We start from the raw sequence: 13,164 nt of genomic DNA, 5'->3' as shown, positions 1-13,164 counted from the left end.
GAACAAAGCAAATTCATAAAGATAAAACGCTAGCTCTACTTGAGTTCTAGTCTTGGAGGCAAGCAGAAAATCTAATTCCAGATGAACCATTTTTTTAAAAAAAATTTAGACAGCATCTTGCTCTGTCACCCAGGCTGAAGTGCAGTGGTGCGATCTCAGCTCACTTCAATCTTTGCCTCCTGGGCTCAAGAGATCCTCTCACCTCAGCCTTCCCAGTAGCTGGGATTACAGGCATGCACCACCACGCCCAGCTAATTTTTTATTTTTAGTAGAGAGGGATTTGCCATGTTGCTCAGGCTGGTCTCAAGCTCCTAGACTCAAGCCATCTGTCTGCCTCACCCTCCCAAAGTGCTGGGATTACTTACAGGCATGAGCCACCACGCCTAGTCCCCAGATGAAACTTTTAATATTGGTGTGGACTTGGCATGCGAATCCAACTCTTTGAGCCTCAGTCTCCTCATCTGTAAAATGGGACTGATAATCCCTACTTGTGAAGTGAGACAATGGACATGAAGTTTCAAGTACAGTAGGCCCATAGTAGGCACTCAATAAAAAGGTAGCCATATTGATTTTCCTGAACTTTCCATCCCCCCCTCCCTCTGCTCCCATTGGCTTCCTGAGGACATGCCCTTCCTCTGCAGGCTGCTCTTGCTCTCCCCTCACCCGTGGTGTCCTGGCAGTCACAGCACTCCTGGGCACTGGGGGGATCGGAGGTGTTGCAGCAGTGGAGGCAGCGGCTGTCGTCCATGTGCAGCACCAGGTTGGCAGGGCACAAGGTGCAGTTCTTGGCCCCTGGTCCCTTGCATTCCATGCAGCTCTCGTGGCATTTTTCACAGTTAAACTTCTCTCCCTGTTAAGAGCATCAAGAGGTTCCTTTTGAGTGCAGAGGGATTAACAAGGCACTGGAGTTCCCAGATTGTATCTCATCTTGTCTTCATAAGGAGGGAGGTGTGTGGGGGACAGCAGAAGGATGGTGTGTTCTGAGCCCATTTTAACTGTGTTGGGTGAAAGAACCAACTGTCTGTGATGGGGTGGAATCACGGCTGGGCCCTGTCCTTTGAGATCTGCTAATAACAGTGGGAGAACAGACGTCTAGAACAGTTTGGGTTAGGAGCTGACAGCTCCTGTGCTCAAGGACAGCTCAGGTCAAGCACTAGTTTTGTCTGGCCCACACTGTTGACTTTCAGTTTAAAATATTTTGCATTCATTTCCCGCATCTCAAAAGTGGGATATTTCACATGTAAACTTGTTCCTAATTTCTCTTTAGAAACTAGAAGACCTGTCAACACTGGATTCATCACTCCCATGTGGCGATGACCCCCCCTTTCCACTCTTCTATTTGACATAATCCCCAGCACTTGCTATTATGTCACCAACATGTAGGTGATACATCAATTTCCACTTTCCTTCAAGCATCAAGCTTACACTGTGGTTTTCTTTGACCCAGCATTTATGTTAGTGACCTGCTTGGCCTCTGTGGTTACTGGATTATTGTGGTCTGGCCCCAGAATAATATAGGTTGTGGCTGTGTAGCTCAAGTAGTTAAATCTCTTTGGGAAGAGAGTGGAGAGATGAGAAGAAAGTGGCTTCCCTCCCGACAAGTTGCTCCTTGACTGGTGCTGGAAACGTGGGTTAGGAAAGATGCTTTCCTATTTTACTTCTGTAACTTTGGAAGTATGGTATGACAGAAAAAGAAGAAGGAATGGAAATTGCTTTTGTTGAGCACCTTGGCATGTTTCAGTCACAGACAAGGTGCTTTCTCAGCTGTTATTATCTCATTGAATCCTGCATCTCACATATTATCTCATCCTTCAGGTTTAATCCCAGCTTTGTTACTTAGCACTCATATAATTTTTTTTTTTTTTGAGACAGGCTTACTTTTTTGCCCACACTGGAGTGCACTGGTGTGATCGGATTCAAGTGATCCTCCTGCTTCAGCCCCACAAGTAGCTGGGACTACAGGCATGCGCCACCATGTCCAGGTATTTTTTTTTTTTTTGTATTTTTTGTAGAGATAGGGTTTCACCATGTTGCCCAGGCTGTAATCTTTAACAAATTGTTTAACCTCTTTGAGCCTCAGTTTCTCTAAACTGTAATGAGGGCTGTTGCCAGAATTTAAAGAGTGCTCATATGTAAATATGTTAGTTTGTGTTAATTTCATCATGGGGAGATTTATTTATTTTCTAAAGTTTGAAAACATAATCAAGAAATTTGTGGTCTTGCTGGGCGCAGTGGCTCACACCTGTAATCCTAGCACTTTGGGAGGCTGAGGTGGGTGGATGGCTTGAGCCCAGGAGTTTGAGACCAGCCTGGGCAACATGGTGAGACCCCATCTCTACTAAAAATACAAAAAATTAGCTGGGCATCGTGGTCAGAAGCATTTGAACCACAGCAACTTCATCTTGAATAGGGGCTGGGTAAAATAAGGCTGAAACTTACTGAGCTACATTCCTAGATGGTTAGGCATTCTAAGTTACAGGATGAGATAGGAGGTTGGCACAAGATACAGATCATAAAGGCCTTGCTGATAAAACAGCTTTCAGTAAAGAGCCAGCCAAAACCCACCTAAATCAAGATGGCAGTGAGAGTGACCTCTGATGGTTCTCACTGCTACACTCCCACCAGCGCCGTGGCAGTTTAAAAATGCCATGGCAACATCAGGAAGTTACCCTATATGGTCTAAAAAGGGAAGTCATGAATAATCCATCCTTTGTTTAGCGTATCATTAAGAAATAACCATAAAGATGGGCAAGCAGCAGCCCTCACAGCTGCTCTGTCTATGCAGTAGCCATCCTTTTATCCCTCTACTTTCTTAATAAACTTGTTTTCACTTTACTGTATGGATTTGCCCTGAATTCTTTCTTGTGTGAGATCCAAGAACCCTCTTTTGGGGTCTGGACTGGGACCCCTTTCCGGTAGCATCTTTCTGGTGACCACAGAAGTGACAATAGCGAGGAAACCCCCAACCCAAAGGCTAACTTTGGGTAAGTGGTGTAGACCAGTGACATGGTAGTCCCAGCTATTCAGGAGGCTGAGGTGGGAGGATCACCTGAGCCAAGGAGGTCAAAGCTGCAATGAGCTGTAATTGCACCACTGTACTCCTGCCCGGGTGACAGAGTGAGACCCTGTCTCAAAGAAAAAAAAAAAAAATTCATGGTTTCAGAAAATCCATGGCAAATGAATCTCCTTCCTTCCTCCCTCCCTACCTCTTTCTTTCTTTCTTCTTTCTCTCTCTTTCTTTCTTTTTCTTTCTTCTCTTTCTTTCCCTCTCTTTCTTTCTCTCTCCTTCCTCCCTTCCCTTCCCTTCCTTCTCTCTCTCTCTCTTCTTTCTCTTTCTTTCTTTTCTTTCTTTCTCTTTCTTTCTTTCTTTTTCTTTCTTTCTTTCTTTCTTTCTTTCCTTCCTTCCTTCCTTCCTTCCTTCTCTCTCTCTCTCTCTCTCTTTCTTTCTTTCTTTCTTTCTTTCTTTCTTTCTTTCTTTCTTTCTTTCCTTCTTCTTTCTTTCTTTCCTTTCTTTCTTTCACATGGCGGGGGGTTTCTGGTAGTAACCAGAAATTCTAAAGAGCTGTAACACTGCAAATGAATTCTTCTTAATACACTGTGAAGGGGTAAAGGAAGCAAAAGACCAACATTAGCTGTGTGGTTCCTATGCTACTCACACATTTCTGCTTAGACCAGACAGAAGTAAGAGAGAAGGTAGTTTGTATTCTGACATAGTATTCTTATGTTGACTGAAACTTCTATGGTGATGAATAACAAATGTAGAATTCATTCCGAGGCCCTCACGACTTAACTTCCCCATTATCTTAGATCTTCTCAGTTCCTTTTGAGTAAAGCTAAGGCTACAGGTGGGTAGCACCATTATTCCATGATGCAATGGTAGAAGATTTTAAAATATTAAACATACACTATTTCTATAGTATGAGAATTTTGGGACATTTTGATTGCCCAGAATGACATGCAGGAAGTAAGCTCATGTTTCCCTCTAGAAACAGCAGAAGGCCCAGGACCCCCAGCCCTCCATACCTCTCCCACTCTGTATTCCCCAACAAGACAGTCTGAGGTGCAGATCCCTCCCATGAGGTGGTAACTCCACACACAGGATAAACAATTCAACGCTCCTTTTCCTGAAAGAGAAAACATTCTAAGTTATGAGATTGACCTTAGATTTCAACCTCTGTCTTTGTTCCGGAACACTTAGGAACAAGGAATATGTCAAGTAAATTGAAGCAGAAGGGTGAATTGATTGAGGATACAAAAAAGAAAAAAGTCTCCCACACAAAGTAGAAATTATACAATTAGGTCAATCTATGTAGACTCTCAGTCTGAAAATTGAAGATTTGGGGATGACAGATCTTTTATTACAGCAAGAGGAAAGATTTTCAGAGAATGAGAAATCATGTAGAAAGTTTATAAAACCTTTATTCGTTATTCTGCTTATTGTTTAACTAGTGTGGAGGATGTTACCAAGTGTTTGGAGGACTGCAATACTCTGTATAAATCATGAATAGACAGTTTCTAACTGAGAAATGGCACTAAACTTGGCACTTAAAATGCTAGGGCTAAAAGGACTCAGCAGATCATTTTGTTTGGTGGTTCTTAATTTTGGGGTGGTGATGATGGTGATACATTTCTTTGAAATTCTCTTGAAAGCTGTAAGTTCTCTTCTCAGAAATTTGACATCTTATTTCTCATTTAAAAAATATTGATAAATGAAAACTAAGGCCCAGACATGTAATGTCACCTATCTAGGGTTACATAGTGATGGTCAAGATTCAAATTCAAGTTTGTTGACTCATAATCCATTGATCTGTCTTTCTTTCTTTTTTGTTTTGTTTTGTTTTTTTCAGATGGGGTCTTGCTATGTTGTCCAGGCTGATCTCAAATTCCTGGACTCAAGGGATCCTCTTGCCTCAGCCTCCAAGTAGCTGGGATTATAGAGGCATGCAATTGCACCTTGCTGAGGTGCTCTTTCCACCACATATCTGCCTTAGCACCTGAGCCACCAAATAGAAGAAGTCTGAATCTGCAGCCTGTTTCCTGTGGAGACAATACTCTTATCTCCTAATTCAGACACCCCAAAAAGGACTGATCCAAACATTTCTTCTATGCAGGTATCAAGGGATAACTTCTGGAAAGTTTGGGGATAGGAGACCTAAATCTAGCTCATTCTGTTAGGAAGTCCTGGACATTTTTGCTGATAATTTTTAAATGGGAGCATAAGATTAATGGGCATAGAATGTGCCTGGTATTGTAAGTTGGAACTTGGTATAGGTCTTCCCATCAGAACAATCCTGTAAAGGGTGGTTTTTGAACTTGAAATAGAACCATGGATCTGTCATTTACATTCACATAGTTAAATTGACGTTTCATGGCTGAACTGTGAGCTCAATCATTTATAATGTTTCTGTGGAAAAATATATTCTGAGTTTCAAACAACAGCTTAGAGAATGAACACCTTTAGTACTGAACTGCTTCTTAGGTTGGAAGCTGCCTGTAGTGATATAAATTCAAAACCACTTTATTTTTATCTTAGCTCTAGCTTCATACAGAATTTCCCACATGTTCTGGAACGTTATTGTGGTCTCTGATGGAAGAATCAATCTTCTCCTATTTCCATTCTTCCTTTTTCCCATTCTACATTTTTCTTTTTCTTTTTTCTTTTTTTTTTTTTTTTTGAGACGGAGTCTGGCTCTGTTGCCCAGGTTGGAGTGCAATGGTGCGATCTCGGCTCACTGCAAACTCCGCCTCCTGGGTTGACGCCATTCTCCTGCCTTAGCCTCCTGAGTAGCTGGGACTACAGGAGCCCGCCACCACGCCCGGCTAATTTTTTTTTTTATGTTTTTAGTAGAGACGGGGTTTTACTGTGTTAGCCCGGATGGTCTCGATCTCATGACCTGGTGATCCTCCCCCCTCGGCCTCCCAAAGTGCTGGGATTACAGGCGTGAGCCACCGCACCCAGCCCATTCTACATTTTTCTAAAATACAGCTTAGATGTCTTACTTCAATTTTTAACATACAAGAGAGTTTTTTTTAAATGAAGAGAAATTAAGGGTAGATACATGTTCTCACTTTAATGTGGAATCTAAAACAATTGAACTCATAGAAGTAAAGAGTAGAATGGTGGTTACCAGAGGCTGGAGGTAGGGGGGCTGAGGGGACTGGAGAGATGCTGGTCAAAGGGTATAAAGTTCTAGTTAGACAGGAAGAACATGTTTTTGAGATCTATTATATCTCATGGTGACTATAATTAACAATAATGTATTGTACTTTCAAAATTGGTAAGAGAGTAAATTTCAGATGTTCTTACCACAAAAAAGATTAAGTATTTGAAGTGATGGACTTTTTTTTTTTTTGAGGTGGAATCTTGCTCTGTTGCCCAGGCTATATTGCAATGGTGCAATCATGGCTTGGTGTAATTATGGCTCACTGCAGCCTCGACCTCCTGGGCTCAGGTGATCCTCCTACCTTAGCCTCCTGAGTAGCTGGGATTACAGGCGCACACCCCCTACCCAACTAATATATATTCTTTAGTTTTGTTTTTAGACAGAGTCTTGCTTTGTCACCCAGGCTGGAGTGCAGTGGCGCAATCTCAGCTCACTGTAAACTTCGCCTCCCAGGTTCAAGCAATTCTCCTGCCTCAGCCTCCTGAGTAGCTGGGACTACAGGCGTGCACCACCACACTTGCCTAATTTTTTTGTATTTTCAATAGAGATGAGGTTTCACCATGTTGGCTAGGCTGGTCTCGAACACCTAACCTCAAGTGATCTGCCTGCCTTAGCCTCCCAAAGTGCTGGGATTACAGGCATGAGCCACTGCACCTGACCAAATTTTGTTTATTTTTTTGTAGAGATGAGGTCTCATTATGTTGCCTAGGCTGGTCTCAAATTCCTGACCTCAAGTGATCCACCCACCTTGGCCTCCCAAAGTGCTGGGATTACAGGTGTGAGCCACTGTGCCTGGCCTGATGGACATGTTAATTAGCTTGATTTAATTATTCTACATTGTATACATATATCATGACATCCCTTTGTACCCTATAAATATATATAATTATAATTTGTCAATTTACAATAAAATAAATTAAGAGTAGAAAACACTAAAAGAGGGGGAACAGTCCATAACTAGGTTAGGTCACAAAATTCCTACCATAAGGTTGGTTACATTTTCTTTCTTTCTTTTTTTTTTTTTTTCTTTTTATTTTTGGAGACGGAGTTTTACTCTTGTTAGTAGAGATGGGGTTTCACCATGTTGGCCAGGCTGGTCTTGATCTCCTGACCTCAGGTTATCTGCCCACCTTGGCCTCCCAAAGTGCTGGGATTACAGTTGTGAGCCACAGCACCTGGCCAAGTTTGGTTATATTCTAGAAGACCAACAATAAATTGTCTGAGGCCCAGATCCCAGGCAATACCCAAGGGCACTATATGTCAGCTTTGGGTGACAAATCAGACTGCATTTACATCTCCTACACCAATTTATTGCAAAACTTGCACACTTAGGGTACCCAGAATCTTTAGCAAGAGGCAGTTTGTTGATTTCCAGAAGGCTTTCTATTATTTTAAAGTTTAACACCCTACATCTATCATTGCTTCTAAGGTTCTGCAGGAGCTCTGGGACCTAAAAGACAGGCATTTTGTCATTTCTTTAAAACTCAGAGCAGTTCACCATCTGCTCTCCTTCAGACTGAACCCCATGGGATGAATTCAACAAATGCAGAGCAACTTCTGGGGTAAGTTCATCGGCCTCAGTCTACACAGAAAGATGCAGCTTGGGAGAGTTAAGAGGCTTTGATTACTCAGTCTGGGTTTTGATTCCAAACCATTTTATGAGGAGAAGAAACAATAACACAAAATCAAAAAACAAAAATGAAAAAAAAAATAGAAAAAGTAAAATTTTATGCAGAGGATAAGTAAAAAGTTAGGTGTGTGAAGGCAAGGAATGAGATAATCATGGAGGTGTCAGTTACAGAGAAAGGTACATATTAAGCCTGAGTATGCTGTGTTTTCCTGCTCCACCCCTCCTTCCATGCTTTTACATATTTTTCTTTTTTAACATCCTAAAATTATTGGGCAGTCCAAAGTGAACGAAATATAATTTAGCTGGTAATTTCTTATGTAGGTTGCTAAATTTTTTCTGATTCTTTCATGCCTCCTCATTTCTTACTATGAGAGCTAATGACTTAAAAAGGAAAGAATTCATCTTTTTTTCTACCTAGTTTATATCCCGTGAGAAAAACCTGTCTCCAGATTTTGTATCTGTATGTTGCAAAACCAGATGATAGCACAACATTTTCCTAACCAGCAAGGGACATATGTGCTATAGTAAAGAAAGGATTGCTCACTGCAAAGAATTATATGAAAAAATAACATTAAATAAAAAATTAAAATTAAAAAAATAATGATAGCAGAAAAAATGAGCACCAAAGACAGAAAACTTCAACTGGGCAAGTTCACGGGTTGATGTCAAATACAGGAGGAAGAAGTACAAACACTCAGGACAGCTTCAAGATTTACCCACTAACTCCTAGTCATCCCTTGAATACAATCTCAAGGATACCATATGGATGAACTTTTGAGACTGGGAATGCCCAAAATCATCATCCTTAATTCACCCAGGAAATCTCAAACCCAACTAAAGACATTCATAGTATTTCTATACTATAAGGCCACAGTAACCAAAATAGCATGGTACTGGTACAAAGACAGACACATAGACCAATGGAAAAGAATAGAGAACCCAGAAATAATGCCACACACCTACAACCATCTGATTTTTGACAAAGTTGGCAAAAATAAACGATGGGAAAAATAATCTCTGGTCAATAAATGGTGCTGGGATAGCTGGATAGCTGTATGCAGAAGAATAAAACTGGATCCCTACCTGTCACCATATAGGTGATAATTCAAGATGGATTAAAGATTTAAATGTAAGACTTGGGCCAGGCGTGGTGGTCCACGCCTGTAATCCCAGCACTTTGGGAGGCCAACATGCACTGATCATTTGAGACCAGGAATTTGAGACCAGCCTGGCCAACATGGTGAAACCCTGTCTCTACTAAAAATACAAAAATTAGCCAGGCGTGGTGGCACATGCCTGTAGTCCCAGCTACTCGGGAGGCTGAGACAGGAGAATTGCTTGAACCCGGGAGGCAGAGGTTGCAGTGAGCCGAGATCACACCACTGCACTCCAGCCTGGGCAACAAAGCGAGACTCTGTCTCAAAAAGCAAACAAACAGGCCAGGCGCGGTGGCTCACGTCTGTAATCCCAGCACTTTGGGAGGCTGAGGCGGGTGGATCACGAGGTCAGGAGATCGAGACCATCCTGTCTAACATGGTGAAACCCCGTCTCTACTAAAAATATTAAAAAAAAATTAGCCAGGCGTGGCAGCAGGCGCCTGTAGTCCCAGCTACTCAGGAGGCTGAGGCAGGAGAATAGCGTGAACCCGGGAGGCAGAGCTTGCCGTAAGCCAAGATTGCGCCACTGCACTCCAGCCTGGGCGACAGAGTGAGACTCCGTCTCAAAAAACAAATAAACAAACAAACAAAGAATACGAAAATAAGCCAGGGGTGGTAGCATGCACCTCTAGTTTCAGTTCCTTGAGAGGCTGAGGCATGAATATCACTTGAACCCGGTAGGCAGAAACTGCAGTGAGCCAAGATTGCGTCACTGCACTTTAGCCTGGGTGACAGAACTGTAGCCTGGGCAACAGAGTAAGACTCTGTTTCAAAAATAAAATAAAGTGAAATAAAATAAAATAAAATAAGGGAACAATAGACACTGGGAAATACAAGAGCAGGGAGAGAAGGAGTGGGGTAAGGGTTGAAAAACTACTTATTGGGTACTACTCTCACTACTTGGGTGACAGTTATTTATACTCCACACTTCAGCATCATGCACTATACCTTTGTAACAAACCTGCACATATACCCCCAATTCTAAAATAAAAGTTGAAAAAAATGTATTGTTTTTCAAACTGTGCTTACAATATCATGAATCATTTCTCTAATCCCCACAATCATCTTCAAAGGCTGGTGTTGTCCTGTTTTGATTGGTTGACGGTAAGAGACATTAGCTTACCTAATGATGATTGCCTAATGTTAATTAGGACCCAAGTGCCCCCACTGCACTGCGCTGCCCACTGCACAACACTAGTGGGCTGGAATTAGGGTTGTCAGATTTCGCAAATCAAATACAGTATTTTATCAGACAACCCTAGTTGGAATAAAGGTCCCACACATCCAGTAATGATGGTAACAGAGGTAAGTTCAACTTTTCAAAAAACCAAATAGCCAGTATTTACCACCATATGGCCAATGATAATATCAGCTTTCCACCACTCCCATCCCACCCCCAATTCAGTGTATTTTCTCATCTGTTATCTAATTCCAGTTAGAAGTTTTAAGTGGTAACCATATATGTCTCTGGAATGAAAAAGCGATAACAGATTAATGATTAGTTAATGCAGTTTGTTTGGAAGGCTAATTCTTTCATGTGCTAGAGTCAATTGTGAATGGGCACAGACTGGGAACCATGATATGGTAGAGTTTTTATGGAGTTGCTTTAGGGGCTTCCTGGGAATGGTGGTGAGGGGAGCATGGAGAGGCATCAGATGGGGTTCTGGGGTGGCTCCTCTGCTCCCACCTGAGCAGCTCTGCCTGGATTGGTTTACTTAATAGGATTCAGCCTCAGATTTTACCTGAGGAAGGTGGCCACTGCTAAAATATCATTTGAAACCATTGCTCTAGGTTATTACTGTGGTGTCCAATACAGCAGCCACTAGCCACAGGTAGCCACTGAGCAGTTGAAATATGGCTAGTGCAACTTGAGTTGTGCTGTACATGTAAAATAAACATTGGACTTTCAAAGACAGTACAACACATGTAAAACATCTGAGTAATTTTATGTAGATTACATGTTCAAATGATAATATTTTGGATAAATGAAGTGTATGATTAAAATTAATTATACTTTTTTTTTTTTAAACATGACTACTAAAAATTTTCAATCACATTTTATTTCTACTGGACAGTGCTGCTACACCACTAAGTACAATTACACAAATTAAACTAGCCTGGTCTGCGGGGACCTTGGCTGTCTTGTTCACAGTTGTAGAACATTGTGCCTTAAGTAAATGGATGAATGAAGACACAGAGTACTAAGGGAACATAGAATGAAGGGTCTGGGGAGGTTTTCTGGAGGAAGCGATGACTCTAATGGATCAGAAAGAGGTAGCCACGCAAAGCAGGCTGGAGAAACTATTCCAGAGAGAGGGAAAGTGGGTGAGGTTGGCTCAGGTTTATAGTTACTAATTATGCCCTGATTAGAGGATGGGAGAAGAGATGGTAAGAGATGAGGGTGAATATGAGAAGAGCTCTATGCTGAAGGGCCTCATACGCAAACATACTAAATTAAAATTCTATCCTGGCTAGGCCTGGTGGCTCACACCTGTAATCCCAGCACTTTGGGAGGCTGAGGCAGGCAGATCACTTGAGGTCAGGAGTTCGAGATCAGCCTGGCCAACATGGTGAAACCCCATCTCTACTCAAAATACACACACACACACACACACACACACACACACACACAAATTACCCAGGTGCGGTGGTGTGTGCCTGTAATCCCAGTTACTTGGGAGGCTGGTTCAGGATAATCATTTGAACCCAGGAAGCAGAGGTTGTAGTGAGCCAAGATCATGCCACTGCATGCCAGCCTAGGTGACACAGCGAGGCTCTGTCTCAAAAAAAAAAAAAAATTCTATCCTAAGGTCAGTAGAGAGTTGTTTTTTAAGTGGAGATGTATCATTATATTTGTTGTATAAAGAGATCAGTCTAAGAGCATATGGAAGACTGGTTTATTACAGGGTGACTAATGCTAAAGGTAGGAAGACCAATTAAATAAATAATTGGTAAACAATTCAGACAATGAATGATGAGTCTGAACTAAGACAGTGACACTAGAATACCAAGAGAGGGGAGATGGAATTAGGAGATATTTAAGGGGTAGGTTTGGCAGGATTTGGGAACAAATTGAATGTGGGGATTGAGAGAGGGGGAGGAGCAGAGGGTAATGGCCAGGTTACTGTCTCAGGCAACTGGGTGAATGGTGGGGCCATTTATCCAGATAGGGAGCACAGAACAAGTAGTTTGGGAGTGGGGTGAGGAGTTGGAGGTGTCTATTGAGCATCCAGTCAGAGATACTCAGTCAGCAACTGGATGTATGGAACCGGAGCTCAGGAAAACCATTTGGGAAAAGAAGCAGATTTGGAGACACCAAGGCATAGGTAATATTGGAAGCCACCTTAAACTTGGAGATGGCTATATTCACATGTACTTGGGAAGAAGTTATTTTAAAATATAATGTCATCAAGATACTTTTCAGGAATTTCAGCTCAGTGGCTAGACAGCAAACGTGCTGATGGTCTTCTCCCAGTGTGGGGGAATACCTGATTTCTCATCTTGTTTTCCCTAATTCTTGGCGTTTCTATATCATCAACATATTGCCTCAAGATGAATCATTTTGGAAGGGGAAAAAAAAAGAGGATTAGAGGCAGGCTCTAACAGATTGGCCTTTGCTTATTTCATCCACAAGTCTTAAGTATCCCTCCTGCCATCCCACCAGGCATTTGGATTAGTAGAGTGAGGCTGGGCAATAATTTAGGGTACAATCCTCTTCTAAGAATCTGATTATCCATTAGTGACACATATGCATTAAAATAATATTTTATAAGCTCAGGTTCTGACATCCCATTTACTTCAAACATAATGAAATTATAGAATAAATATAAAGAGAGGAAAACAAAATAAAGATAGATGGCCTTACAAAGAAAATGAAATCTCTTTGGAACATAAAGGAAATATAAATGCAAAATGGTAGTCAGGTTCAAGCCATCCACCTTCTCTGCTCCAGGACTAGAAGTAGGCAATGGTGACTGTGAGCTCACCTTTTCTACCAAAATAGGAACTAAAAGTGTTTTACATAAGACCAGCGCCAAAATCCAGGCTTAGTGCTTAAATCAGGAGTCATGTTGGGACTCTGCCTTCATAGACATCACCTCCTGACAAGATCTCTCCTAAGCTGCTGATTGAATTGCTGATGGGATCTGTGCTGTCATCAATATCACTTCCAGGAATACTGGAACATCTTGTTCTGGACTGAGTTTCAGGTTGA

The 13,164-nt window shown here is 41.8% G+C and overlaps 1 protein-coding gene and 1 long non-coding RNA gene across 2 annotated transcripts in view; one reads left to right on the top strand and one right to left on the bottom strand.

Annotated features, from left to right (window-relative positions):
• Positions 1 to 13,164, bottom strand: part of PCSK5 (proprotein convertase subtilisin/kexin type 5) — a 461,615-nt gene that overhangs the window by 4,018 nt on the left and 444,433 nt on the right. The window contains exons 36-37 of the mRNA XM_034967553.4: positions 4,024 to 4,124; positions 664 to 850 (exon numbers count right to left, since the gene is read on the bottom strand). Of these exons, the coding sequence (XP_034823444.2) occupies positions 664 to 850; positions 4,024 to 4,124 (288 nt within the window). The remainder of the gene's footprint in view (positions 1 to 663; positions 851 to 4,023; positions 4,125 to 13,164) is intronic.
• On the top strand, positions 845 to 9,790 carry LOC129393083 (uncharacterized). The gene is made up of 2 exons (XR_008619710.2): positions 845 to 5,111; positions 7,594 to 9,790. It is a non-coding gene; the product is annotated as an uncharacterized LOC129393083 (long non-coding RNA).

Source organism: Pan paniscus, chromosome 11, assembly GCF_029289425.2.
Source record: "Pan paniscus chromosome 11, NHGRI_mPanPan1-v2.0_pri, whole genome shotgun sequence".
Classification (NCBI taxonomy): Eukaryota; Metazoa; Chordata; class Mammalia; order Primates; family Hominidae; genus Pan; species Pan paniscus.
The sequence above is the reverse complement of the archived record's forward strand: the minus strand, read 5'-3'. Positions and strand labels throughout refer to the sequence as shown.